Source organism: Pyrus communis, chromosome 16 (genome assembly GCF_041283825.1).
Source record: "Pyrus communis isolate YQ-2024b chromosome 16, ASM4128382v1, whole genome shotgun sequence".
Taxonomy (NCBI): Eukaryota; Viridiplantae; Streptophyta; class Magnoliopsida; order Rosales; family Rosaceae; genus Pyrus; species Pyrus communis.
Window position 1 is genome coordinate 2225920 of NC_142580.1, and position 13908 is coordinate 2239827.

The following is a 13908-nucleotide window of genomic DNA, read 5'->3' on the forward strand; positions in this document are numbered from 1 at the left end:
TATTTCAAAAACAAAAATAAAAAATTTTCTCACACATTTGATGTGTGCCCATATGCTAGTAATTAATAAGTTAAAGATAATATCAATATTATTAAAAATGAACCTTTAACCTGTCTCTCATAAGATCCACCTTGGCTCCCTGATTTTATCCATCACTGAGTGGATGCTTACGTGGTCAAAACGACAAACCATGTACACGTGATGCTGCTACCTGTCTGATATTATCCATCACTGAGTGGATGCTTACGTGGTCAAAACGACAGTCCATGTACACAGTCCAAAACCACCGTGGTGGTGGCTTACTCACGCGTGGAGGGCACGTGTAATATATAATTATTTCTCCTCCCGACAACTATTGTACTCGTCATCATTCTCCTCAAACTTGTATATTTACGACAACAACCCTAAAATATAACCTGAGTCTCCTTGATGTCCCCTACCTATAAAACACGGTGGCCAGTTCGCGACGTGGACAACTATAAAATGTCCCTCCCTTATCTATTTGCAAAGCGTTGAACGTTCTCGTGCTGTCGCCCGTTCCGTCCTGCTCGCACAATCAGAACCACCATAAACGAGCGCGCGTGTGTGTCTGCATTTTGGCGAGCCGACCGGATTGCCCAAATCCAGTAGCACAGGAAACCCTAGGGTTTATGGAAATCTGAATCCGCAATCACGTTCCCAAATTTACGACGTGTCGGTTTCTATAAATGGCGGCACCATTTCCTGCTGGTGGAGGTGGAGTTGTGGCGGTAATGGCTGGACCCTTAGCCCCGCTCGATCCTTCTCCGTCCAAGACTTGCCTGAAGAGCTCGGCGCACAAGTCGCCGATCCTCATCTTCTTGCTGTTTCACAAGGCTATTCGCTCCGAGCTCGATGGCCTCCACCGAGCCGCCATGGCCTTCGCCACCAGCGAAGGCTCCGCCGCTGGAATTCAGCCCTTGCTGGAGCGCTACCACTTCCTCCGCGCTATTTATAAGCACCATTGCAATGCCGAGGACGAGGTGTGTTTGTGGTTTGACTCTGGCCTGTGAGACTGTATGCTTGTAGTATTCCAGTTGTTTCAGATTTCAATTTTGTAGAGAATTTGGTGATTAGTGTTAGTATTATTGGTTTAATTACTCATCATCCATGCGTTATGTAACTATTTAATTACATTTTATGCTAGTGATGGTTATACTTGCTCAATTTTGAGGTTGTAGATTATGCACAAACTGTTTAGGTTGTAAAAATTGATGGATTTGGGCTTTTCAGGTCATATTTCCAGCTCTCGATATACGGGTGAAGAATGTGGCTCGAACGTATTCTCTTGAACACGAGGGAGAGAGCGTTCTTTTCGATCAATTGTTTGAGCTGCTAAACTCCGATAAACAAAATGAGGAGAGCTACCGGAGAGAGTTGGCTTCTTGTACTGGAGCCATCCAAACATCAATCAGCCAGCATATGTCCAAGGAAGAGGAACAGGTATTTGTTTCATCCCCTCGTTAACTTTACATGATTTTCGTCATTGTTCAACAAATGCTGAGTTTTATTGGATTTGGCAGGTCTTCCCTTTGCTTATTGAGAAGTTTTCATTTGAGGAGCAAGCTTCCTTGGTGTGGCAGTTTCTGTGTAGTATTCCTGTTAACATGATGGCGGAATTTCTTCCATGGCTCTCTTCCTCCATATCATCTGACGAACATCAGGATATGCGCAAGTACTTGAGCAAAGTAATACCAGAAGAGAAGCTTCTGCAGCAGGTGAGGGTTGCTTTTCACGGCATATCATTTCAAGTTGTTTATTAGAGAAAGAAATATATGTTTTGCTGACCTTAATTTTTATGATGCGAAGGTTGTATTTGCCTGGATGGAAGGGGAAAATGTTTCTCAGGGAAAAGGTAATTCCAAGGGGCAATTTCAAGATTCTGTAAATAAGGGGAAGTGCGTGTGCGAATCTTCCAGGACTTGTAAAAGGAAACGTGCGGACGTACAATCTGATAATTCCAGCACCATTGTTTTGAATCCGATAGATGAAATACTTTTTTGGCACAATGCTATAAAAAGAGAGTTAAGTGACATAGCTGAGGCCGTTAGGAGGATACAACTTTCTAAAGATTTTTCTGATTTGTCTGCATTCAACAAGAGGTTGCAGTTCATTGCAGAAGTTTGTATTTTCCATAGGTATGGTTTTTGGCCTTGTCTGTTCCTTTGATATTCTTCTTGTTGCGAAATGACATACTCCTAATGCATTGAATTCTTTGCTTCGACATCTTATATTATGACCAAGGACAGCTAGTAGTGGGCCATCAGTCAGTCTGCATAATGGATTAGCTTGAACTGCGTTTTGCCACCTCTTGTGCCTATTTTAATCAAATTGTCTTAATTACTAAAATGTTCAGTTCCATGAGTTATGCAAGGTTATGATTTTTGAGGCGATAACTTTGTTGTTGTGTATAGTTTAGTATCTTGTAATCTTAAGTTTCAATAGATCATATGTTCTGTGCCATCATGGGTTATATGCAGTTTATTTATTTTTGGGTTCATAACTGTGAACGAACACTAGACATCAGTGCTGTATAAAGACTTGTATGAATCAAATGCTTTACTTACTTGGTATCTTATGATTGCCTACGTATTGTGAGATGAGTTTCTCTTGACTTCACTGCAGCATTGCTGAGGACAAAGTTATATTCCCTTCTCTAGATGCAGAACTCAATTTTGCTCACGAGCATGCAGAAGAAGAAATTCAATTTGACAAGCTTAGGTGCCTCATGGAAAGCATCCAGAGGGCAGGAGCTAACTCATCCACTTCTGAATTTTATATGAAGTTATGCTCTCATGCTGATCAGATAATAGATGGCATACTGAAGCACTTCCAGAATGAGGAACTTCAGGTGCGTGCTGTTTCCACTTCCAATATGACAATGAGCTGACCTGCCTAAGAGAGGGAGAGAATAGCTAACCTATTTTTCACATTCCTAAGATCATAGTCAAATAAGTAGAGAGCAAGTTATAGGAAAGTAACTTTCATTTTTGTTTTGTGAATTTGTTTAAGGGAAAGTTGTGGGCACCATGGAAATCAGTTCTCCCACCTGATATATTTTTTTTTCTGCAATTTTTATAGGTTTTGTGAGAGAGGAAGGGAAACATTCTAAAATTATCTCTGATAAGTTGATAATAAGTTCCCTGCATCTTTCTTGTTGTCCAGACTAGAGTATTTGAAAGCTTCAAGGATTTTATCCTGAAAACCAAACATACAAGAAAAGTAATTTTCTTTTCCGTTCTTATATCTGGAAAGCTAGATGCTATAGGTATTTTGTTAGACAAATGCATGAATATGATAATTTAGTTTCCAATTCTAGACATCGGTTTTACATTTGTTGAAACAGTTTATTTGAGAGTGTTGTGACTGTGAGCAGTGTCTAGGGTGCCTTAACAATGTTGCTATTCTGATTCAGCGTTTATTCTGTTCAAGCATCTTTTTTCTGCTCAAATGTCATCTTATGAGTATAATGCATTTTAGGTCCTTCCACTTGCTCGTAAGCATTTTAGCCCCAAAAGACAGCGGGTTCTTATGTATCAAAGCTTATGCATGATGCCCTTGAAGTTGATTGAGTGTGTCTTGCCATGGTTGGTAGGATCGCTTACTGAAAAGGAAGCAAGTTCCTTTCTTCAAAATCTTCGAATAGCAGGTTCCTCCTGAGTTATCAAATTATTACTATTGTTATTTTTATTCCAGCAAATGTTGTGTTCTCCATGCTATTTGCATAATCTTGTATACCTGTTCTAACTACCAAAGTTATCGTAATGCAGCTCCAGCATCAGATTCAGCACTGGTTACTCTTTTTTCTGGCTGGGCATGCAAAGGTCGTTCTGCAAACATTTGTTTGTCTTCAAGTGCAATCAGTTGTCCTCCAAGGACATTGAATGAAACCGAAGAAGACATTAGCTATAAATCACTATGTTTGTGCACCTCTATGTATTCTGCTAGGGAAAGGCCTTTGTGCAATCAAATAGATGGAGCACATGACAATCTAAGGCCAGTCAAGAGCGTAAACTCAGTATCAGAAACTTTTGCTTGCCAGCCTATAGAAAGTATAAATACCCTTCAAAGTTCTTGCAGTAACCAGACATGCTGTGTCCCGGGGTTAGGAGTAAATGACTGTAGCTTAGGAGTGGGTTCTCTTACTCCGGCAAAATCTCTGCGTGCCTTATCTTTTAATCCTTCTACTCTTCCGCTTAACTCCAGTCTTTTTAACTGGGAAACAGATACCAGCTCTACTGACGCTAGTAGTACAGCACGACCTATTGATAACATATTTAAGTTCCATAAAGCTATACGTAAGGACTTGGAGTATTTGGATGTTGAATCTGGAAAGCTTAATGGTTGTAATGATGCTTTTATTAGGCATTTTACCGGTAGGTTTCGTTTGTTATGGGGTCTATATAGAGCTCATAGTAATGCAGAGGACGATATTGTATTTCCAGCATTAGAAGCCAAAGAGACTCTTCATAATGTTAGCCATGCTTACACTCTAGATCACAAGCAGGAAGAGAAACTGTTTGAGGATATTTCTTCTGTTCTTTCTGAGCTTTCACAACTTAATGAATTGATGAGTACTAGAAATGTATCTAATGATTCAACTCGAAGTAGCTTGGATTCTTTCGAGAGTGATGATACGCTGAGAAAGTACAATGGACTAGCCACGAAACTTCAGGGCATGTGCAAATCCATAAGAGTGACATTGGATCACCATGTTTTCCGTGAAGAACTTGAACTGTGGCCATTGTTTGATAAACATTTTTCTGTGGAAGAACAAGATAAAATTGTTGGTAGAATAATTGGTACTACAGGAGCAGAGGTTCTTCAATCAATGTTGCCGTGGGTAACTGATGCTCTTACTCAGCAAGAGCAAAATAAATTGATGGAAACATGGAAGCAAGCAACCAAAAATACTATGTTCAGTGAGTGGCTTAATGAATGGTGGGATGGAACTCCAGCTGCATCTTCCCATACAGAAACACCAGAAAGTTGCACATCTTTAGGTCTGTATGATATTTTTCTTGCTGCTGTCTAGTTATAAATTGTCCAGAATCTACTTTTATGGTTATTTGAAAGAAATTGCTGAGGTATGATTTTGATAAATGCGTAGTCATTACTTCTTGAAATCTATAAGATTCAATTGTGTAGTAGATATTACATTTATGTAAAAACTTTCTCATGCTCTTCAAATCTACTGTTTCAGGTGCAGAGGCCTCTGAAAGCTTCGAACATACTGATGACACATTTAAACCTGGATGGAAAGATATATTTAGGATGAATCAGAATGAGCTTGAATCAGAAGTAAGAAAAGTTTCTCGGGATTCAACTCTTGATCCAAGAAGAAAAGCATATCTGCTTCAAAATCTAATGACCAGGTATGTTCATGTTTTAATTATTTCACGAACACTTATGTTCAGCCTTGTAAATCCATGCTGCATTTCACTTGTCCTGATCAAGTAATGGGTCATGATAGTCGATGGATAGCTTCTCAGCAGAAGTCCCCTCAAGCATCTGCAGTCAAAGGTTCAAATGGTGAAGATTTGGTTGGATGTTCACCGTCATTTCGTGATTCAGAGAAACAAGTGTTTGGATGTGAGCATTATAAAAGAAATTGCAAACTCCGTGCTGCTTGCTGTGGCAAGTTATTTACATGTAGGTTCTGCCATGATAACGTGAGCGACCATTCAATGGATCGGTAACTATATACTCTTCATTTCTTTATCTTCTATTGGAAATTTTGTTAGTGAATGGACATTTCTCATTCGTGTTTATTTTGACTAATTTGCAGGAAGGCTACATCTGAAATGATGTGCATGCGCTGCTTGAAAATTCAGCCTGTTGGACCAGTCTGCACAACACCTTCCTGTAATGGATTCTCGATGGCACAGTACTATTGTAGTGTTTGCAAGTTTTTTGATGATGAAAGGTGCATACTTCGGTCAGAACTTTTCCTCCAAATGAAACTAGGTTATGTTAACTTGGATTCTCAAGATTCATCATTTTTAGATGGGTAGTGCTATTCACACACCCCATTTTACCTCTCACACACCCTTGTTAAATTTTTGTCCATTGATCTTCTTCAATTCATTCTATCCGACGGCCAGAAATTGAGAAGGGTGTGTGAGAGGTAAAAATGGGTGTGTAGATAGCACCACCCTTTTATACATAAACTGATGGAATGCTAACTTTGCTGGTGGGTAAGTCTGGGTTGGAGTCAAACATAGACGTATACTATACACCTTTATCATTTAGTGCTCTAGGTGTTGCTTCTTATTTATGAATCTAGAATTTTGATTGCAAATTTGGGTTTCTCACCTCATCTTTTTCGGTTATATCAGGACTGTTTATCATTGTCCTTCCTGCAATTTATGTCGTGTTGGGAAGGGACTTGGCATCGACTTCTTTCATTGCATGACGTGCAATTGTTGCCTGGGGATGAAGTTACTGGATCACAAATGCAGGGAAAAAGGTCTTGAAATAAACTGTCCCATCTGCTGCGACTTTTTGTTTACCTCAAGTGCAACTGTGAGAGCTCTTCCTTGTGGCCATTACATGCATTCAGCTTGCTTCCAGGTTTTTTTTTTCCTTCACTTGTTCCTCTTGAGTTTCTTTCCTTCGGTTCCTACTCCCGTTTTACTCCAAATTTATCTCTAGTTAAAGGACCAATGTTCGAGGAAAGATCAATATGTAATTGTGTTCCCTAATCCATCATGTCAGGCATACACTTGCAGTCACTACATCTGCCCAATCTGTAGCAAATCTATGGGAGATATGGCGGTAATGATATAACTTTTTGTTTGAATGACGGGAACTCCCCTTTGCAAGCCTGTAATCTATAAAGATTTTGACTGCCTTGCAGGTTTATTTTGGCATGCTTGATGCACTACTGGCTTCCGAGGAACTCCCAGAAGAATACAGGGATCGCTGTCAGGTAACTTATCCGACGCTTTTCTCCCGTTTGTTGTGTTGTCCCCTTATCATCTTCATTGTCCCAAGGAAAGCGATTGATTTTTGGTATCCTGCTCCAGGACATACTGTGCAACGACTGTGATAAGAAGGGGACCGCGCCGTTCCACTGGCTGTACCATAAGTGCAGGACTTGTGGATCCTATAACACCAAGATTATCAGGGTAGACTCCAACTCCCACTGCTTAACATCACACAACTGATGGATGGCTTATGGACTTGCTGTTTTCCAACGTGTGTAAATACATTTTCCTGGAGAATAACTTACATGAAACGGGGACGTCAAAGCAGTTGCATGCCATTACAACCCACACGTGGCTTTGTAAATTATGTGCACCACTATAGCTATTTCAATTTAATTTTGGCCATCGTTAATGTTCACATAAAAAGGGAAAATGGAAAGCATTTAGACTGGATGGACCTCGCAAATGAGTTAAACTACACCTCTATAGTTTGCTTAGCGTGGGCGGCCGGCCGAACCGATTAAATAGTGTGACGCTTCTATCTTTCTCCAATATTTAAGTTGCCATTGTGAAAAAACTCTTTAATTCTTAAGAAAACTAATGAAAAGTTAAAAAAAAAAAAATTTAGTTTTAATGAAAAATGACAAATAAAAGTATGGTAAATAATACAGAAAAAAGTAAAGATGTGATTTTTCGTTAAAAATAAACAGTAACAGAAGTGTTTCGTTAAAGTTAAACAAAACACCTTGCCTAATACAAAATCTGGAAGAACAAAATAATAGGGGCAATTAAAAGGAATAATCATTTTTTATATTTATTTAATATGTGATTGTAATATTGTTTGCTATGCATCTATTAAAGATGGTGTCTCCTACTAACCCGATGACTTAGGCATGCTTAAATATGATCTCTGCATGAGGTGATAATGAATTTCTCATTTGATTATTCATACAACCAATTACTTTATATTGTTGAGTCTAGTTGCTCTCTTTTTTTTTGTATATCTTTGAAATTGAATAAATAATTGTTTTAGATATTAAATAGACAAAAATACCCTAAAAAAAAAGTAGAAAAAAAAAAATGATCAGGTAATGTTTGTGTAAATTACTCAAACCAAAAAAAAAACAAAAAAAAGAGTAGAAGGGGGAATTTGCGAAGGGAAGACAAGGCAAGTGTGCTGGCTTTGGGTCTTCTCCGGCTCCCTCAAGCTCTCCCTCTCTCTCACACGCGAAAATGGTACAAAACCCTAATTTATCTTTTTCATTCTCTCTTTCTTTCAGCTATTAGGCCTCGTTTGGATTAGATCAATTTTTTGTTCCAATCCCTTGACCTGTTCGCCATACAAATTCTCATCCCTTCTTCATTTCCCGAGATCAGAAAAAGAGAGAGCGATCCAATACGACTTTGAATTGCGCGCTTCGGCGACCAAAAGTTGCAATTTTACTATTGTTTGTCAATTCGATTCTTCCATGATTAGACCAACTCGGCTGCTTCGAGGGAGATTGCTCTAATTTCCAGATTGTAAAGTATAATTTTCTTCAGAGAGAGAAGAGAGGAGGGAGAGAGAGAGATGGAGACGAATTCGAAATTGGAAGGGACGTCGGCGCCGGCGATACGGCGGGACCCCTATGAGGTGCTGTGCGTTTCGAGGGATTCGACTGATCAGGAGATTAAAACCGCTTACAGAAAGCTTGCTCTCAAGTAAGTTCAATTCCCTTTATTTGTTTAATTCAAATGTTCGGTTTTATTCATGTTATTGTAGGTTTAGTGTTTGATTTCAGCTCAGTGAGGAATTAGGATATTGTTACTACGATCAAGGTTATAGGCTCGAGCTTTCGAACATGTGCCAAAAATGTGGTTTAGTGTGTGGAATTTGAATTGTTTGTGGTGGTTGTGTATTGCGTTTTGTTGAAGGCGATTGATTTGATTTTGTACGTCTTTATTCTAGTCTTGTTAAGCCATTTTGCGTGGAGTTGATCTTCACCATTCGAGCTGTGTTAATAATTTGTTTATCATAGAGAAATGATTGTGCCATAGAAAGTGGGAATTGAGCTGCCTTACTGTGTTTTGAATCCTTCTGCGGGATCTGTCAGTATCTACTGGTTAAAATTGGAACTAGAATTATTTAGAAACATATACGTTATGCAGAAAGAATCAGATGTCCGTGCTGTGATATGCAGAAAGAATCAGATGTCCATGCTGTGTTTGCTGTGTGGTGCCCCATGCATGCATGTGTCTATGTCAATGCCTCAAAGACGATGAACAATCTTGAATGCCAAGTGAATTTTAGCATCAGCAGATGTAATTGTTGCTTGATGCCCAAAAGCTCCTTCCCTCACTCTCCCTCACTAATCAATCTTACATTTTTTTTCCCTTGATAGATGTAAAACGACCCCAATTCATGAATGTAACCATGATTCTACGCAATGTTTTCTTGTTTTTCCTGTTTCACTTAGTTTTATTGCATATGATCATTATAATGTGATGAAAGTACACGTGACCGTTCATTCAGCGTGATGTTAATAACTAGAGTGCTATTCTGAGACATATTTCAAATACAATCTTGTTTTGAACCAAATTATGAAAAGGTATCATCCAGACAAGAATACCAACAATCCTGAAGCTTCAGAACATTTCAAGGAGGTTGCATTTTCGTATAGCATCTTGTCGGATCCAGAGAAGAGGAGGCAGTACGACAGTGCAGGGTTTGAGGTGCTTTTTTAATTTAGCTCACTATTCTATTCCATCCCATCCCTCTCCCCAAACCCACAATAAACATATATACTGCTGAGTAGATTCTTGATTTGGGTCTATTGTGTAATTTTAAGGAATGCATCAGTCAATACTTCTATTCAGATTTGACTTTTGTAAATTACATTCATTTCTCTACATGGAGTTTGAAATTTAATTGTTATTGTTGTTTCAGGCTCTTGATGCTGATGCCATGGACATGGAAATTGACTTGTCAAACCTGGGGACTGTCAATACAATGTTTGCTGCTTTATTCAGGTAATATATTGTTAGATATTTGTGTGGGTCTTGGATCATTGTCTTTTGATAATCATTTTATTCGTTATAGCAAGTTGGGTGTCCCTATCAAGACGACAATTTCCGCCAATGTACTTGAAGAAGCTCTTAATGGTACAGTTACAGTCAGACCTCTCCCAATTGGAGCTTCAGTTAGTGGAAAGGTGCTGTTTTGTTCGTATCACTATGAAACAGTAGTGGATTTGGTGCATCTTTTACATATTTTGTGATTTGCTGCAGGTGGAAAAACAGTGTGCTCACTTTTTTGGTGTAACAATCAGTGAGGAGCAAGCCGAATCAGGGATTGTAGTTAGAGTTACCTCAACTGCACAAAGCAAATTTAAGGTGCATATATATATATATACATATATCGAATCGATATACTGATACATATATCCTTTTCTGCATCCTGTTGATGACGATGTACCATGAAGCATCTATTCAATGTATCTGCTTTGTTTATAATACTAGGACCCTTACTTATATTTCAATCAAACCGTTGTGATGTGCAGTTACTTTATTTCGAGCAAGATGTCCATGGTGGTTATGGTTTAGCCTTACAGGTACTTCATATTATTCTCCGATGCTTCACCTCATTTCTTTTTTATAATCATGTTTGAAATCCATTGGAGTAAATTGCCTGAAATCATTTGAGATTTAAACATAAATGGTTGGCTTCTACTTGTCTGCTTTAGTGTGCCGTCAATACACATGCACACACAACTTGAACGGATCTAGTGGTCACCGAACCTCTTTTGAACCTGTTATGAAAAGTAATTTTAACCGGTCGTGATCTTGTCATGAACGATCTCCCCATGTTTGACTGAAGCGACGTATGTTCAAGTAAGCCCTTTTTAGAAAACTTACTAGAAAAGGGAAACTTTAGGGTGTTTCTAAGATAGATAATGTCTATATAGGTGTTGCGCTGCATTATTCTACAATGCCTTTTATCCAGACCAGTCCACTGATTAACGTCTTATTTATAAGCTATTTTAAGTTTTTATTTGTGTTCTAATTTGCTTTGTAGCAAGTCACAATTCAATGTTGCAGCATTGTTCCTTTTCTTTTCATGACTGGATTAGGTATCAATTACTATGTGTTTGTTTTGTCAACACCAGCTATGTTCTAATTTGTGGGACTTGCACGTGGATATAGGAAATATGATTGTTATTGCTTCTATGTACAGGAAGATAGTGAGAAGACAGGCAAAATAACGTCTGCAGGGATGTATTTTCTGCATTTTCAAGTATACAGAATGGATTCGACTTTGAATGCGGTATGCAGGACACTGATTTTTCTTTTCTTAAAGTTTGTTTCCTGCTGTTTCTGGATGGGCCTGAGAAGTGGTGATTTAATAGATTTCTATTTATGGCTCTAAATGATGTATGGTTTTAATGGTGTAGTTGGCTATGGCAAAGGACCCTGAAGCTGCTTTCTTTAAGAGGTTGGAAGGTCTTCAACCTTGTGAGGTTTCAGAACTAAAAGCTGGCACTCATATATTCGCTGTTTATGGTCTGAACTTTGATTTGGTCCCTTGTTCTTTTGCTTTTTGGGGTTAACTCTCATAAATCGTTGGTCATCCTGTTGTTTAACCTCCACTGATATTTCTTCAGGAGACAATTTTTTTAAGACTGCTACCTATACAATTGAGGCACTTTGTGTAAGGTCATATGAGGATACGACGGAAAAGCTTAAAGAGATTGAGGCTCAGATTTTAAGAAAGAGAAATGAACTTCGTCAATTTGAGACAGAGTACAGGAAGGTATTGGTCTGGATTTTCTTGGCTGTGGCTTGTAATAGGAATTGATCATGTTTAATGTTTATGTTTACAAGTTTTCTGTAATGTTATGTAGGCATTGCAACGCTTCCAAGAAGTGACCAACAGATACACCCAAGAAAAGCAATCTGTAAGTTTTGTGCATAGTTCTCATCATTTGTAAATTATAACACACTGCTAAGCATGGATGCATTCATAAACATACTCATTATTAACATGAAATTCTTAGTACGTGTGAACAACTTTTTTGTTTCTTTTCTTTACCGAGTCTAGATTCTAGGCCAGGTTTTGGGTTTCAGTTAAAAGAGAAAACCATCAATGAAGTTTGATGGTAGTGTCTAAGCAGCCTCTCAGATATCAATTTGAGCAAAGCATTACTTTCGGAAAAATGTGCAGCAGCCTTCCTCTCATCACCACAATCCATCGAATACTTTCAGACTCCGTGATCTGATGTGGGTGGCTAGTAAAGTTCACTCTCCCAGCCGGTCTGGTTTTCCCAATCCTCGCCAGCTGGTCTGGTTTTAATGGAATTTGAGGGACTTAGTCTCCAAGTTTAAAGTTCACCCCTCTATGTTTTAATCAGTGGAAGACTTTGTTGCTATCACTATCCCTTTCTTTCTTCCGTATTTGTTTTCTGATTGGATCTTATAATTCTACTTATATCAGGTAGATGAGCTGCTGAAACAGAGAGACCATATCCATTCTTCCTTCACTATCACCAGGACAAACAGTATCATCGTGGGTGGTGGTAGTGGTACGGCTAACGGCAGCACTAGCAAAAATCCTGGTGAGGATTCAAAGGCGGAGAGCCCAGTGGAAGATGGAGGCTCTGACGGGAAGGATAAGTCGGGTAAAAAGAAATGGTTCAATCTTAACCTCAAAGGATCAGATAAAAAACTTGGTTGAGAATCCGTCTGTCTGGAATATTTTTTATTATTTGAGATGTTTCAATATCCATTCGTGTCAAATGCTTGCGCAGTTCTGTTGCGTAGAGGCTCGTCTTGTATCGTCTTTTCTTTGAAATTTTTCTCTTATAGGTTGCCCCATTGTTGTTCTTGGTGTTATCATTTGTTGTAGTTTTGCTTATGTAAAACGTGCCTGTTAGAAAATGCATCTGTATAAATTATTAAATTTCATAATCCTTAGGTCTCTCATGAATTATCCATGTTTATGCACCATTTCAGTTCAAACACGTTCTAGTTATGATTCCTCAAATTCAGTTTTGCGCCTCGTACGGTATTTTTCAGTGTCACTCTCACACCATCACGCGGTATTAGTACCAATTCACTTATTTTATACACGTTATCTATTTATTAATATTATATCGTAAGTCATCACATATTAACTCTCAGTTTAATCATAACATATTTTGTGTACGAACAAATACAATCATAAAATTAGATTTTCCAACGTAAATTTCCGTTGATTCAGTTGGTAAGGGTGTGTTCATGGTTAACCTCCAATCCAAGTTCAATCCCGCACTATCAGTAGTTTTCTTTGGTATGCAGTTTGTATATTCCTACGTAAATTTATATCGATGGCAGCTGACAATTAGGTGTCACACGTAAGTCCTTTCAACCTGAGGTTGTGGGTATGTTGTGGTACTGATGGTAAGAGTAATCAATCTGTCTTTAAACTTTATTGTATCGATGTAAAGTTAGACTTTCGTCAGCGTAACTATATAATGATGGCCAAAAGTTTTTCCAATGCATATTACAAGCCCATTGAGATTTGGATCACAGCTTTAACGACGTAGTGGTCCAAATGGGCTATATGAGTTGTGACTTGTGAGTAGGAGTTTGGGCCCACTTTTAGAATACCCACGATGGAGGAGAAAAAATTAATAAAAATTGCATTTCATAATTTGTTTTCTATAAAAAAATGTAAACAGCAGAGATTATTTATGCTCATGCATGGCCCATGAGAGGGTAGTTAGTTACGTTATTTGTAACATACTTCTTACGTAAGTACAAAATCATCTGTAAATTTTATTTTAGTTTCATTCGACCTCACGCTAATCTATCAAGTGTAAAAACCGACCTAATCAAGCATCCTACATAAATTTCTCTTAATAACACTTCATAATATACAATTGCTTCAATCAATCAACAAATAGACTGGTTTAAACAACCACTGGCTGCACTAGTGGAGCCACAT

The 13908-nt window shown here is 38.4% G+C and overlaps 2 protein-coding genes across 6 annotated transcripts; both read left to right on the plus strand.

Annotated features, from left to right (window-relative positions):
* The first annotated feature begins 418 nt into the window (after positions 1-418).
* LOC137732039 (zinc finger protein BRUTUS) lies at positions 419-7373 on the plus strand. 4 transcript variants are annotated; one of them, XM_088688078.1, is made up of 15 exons: positions 507-1001; positions 1252-1461; positions 1542-1736; positions 1828-2156; positions 2644-2869; positions 3184-3240; positions 3499-3667; positions 3789-5021; positions 5222-5393; positions 5492-5713; positions 5807-5956; positions 6357-6591; positions 6736-6795; positions 6878-6949; positions 7047-7373. In XM_088688078.1, the coding sequence occupies exons 1-15, from the start codon at positions 708-710 to the stop codon at positions 7185-7187; spliced, it is 3765 nt and encodes a 1254-aa protein (XP_088544204.1). In that variant the 5' UTR covers positions 507-707; the 3' UTR covers positions 7188-7373. The 4 variants fall into 4 exon arrangements, with proteins under 4 accessions (XP_088544206.1, XP_068327431.1, XP_088544204.1 ...); XM_088688079.1 differs by having other exon boundaries at positions 5807-5944; XM_088688080.1 differs by lacking the exon at positions 3184-3240 and having other exon boundaries at positions 419-1001.
* A 671-nt stretch (positions 7374-8044) lies between these two features.
* On the plus strand, positions 8045-12890 carry LOC137730967 (chaperone protein dnaJ 15). 2 transcript variants are annotated; one of them, XM_068469987.2, is made up of 12 exons: positions 8047-8183; positions 8325-8648; positions 9536-9659; positions 9874-9956; positions 10027-10138; positions 10215-10319; positions 10487-10537; positions 11161-11250; positions 11378-11486; positions 11588-11736; positions 11828-11881; positions 12418-12890. In XM_068469987.2, exons 2-12 carry the CDS (start codon positions 8518-8520, stop codon positions 12655-12657), a joined length of 1248 nt encoding a protein of 415 aa, XP_068326088.1. In that variant the 5' UTR covers positions 8047-8183; positions 8325-8517; the 3' UTR covers positions 12658-12890. The 2 variants fall into 2 exon arrangements, with proteins under 2 accessions (XP_088544207.1, XP_068326088.1); XM_088688081.1 differs by having other exon boundaries at positions 8045-8648.
* The last annotated feature ends 1018 nt before the right edge of the window (positions 12891-13908 follow it).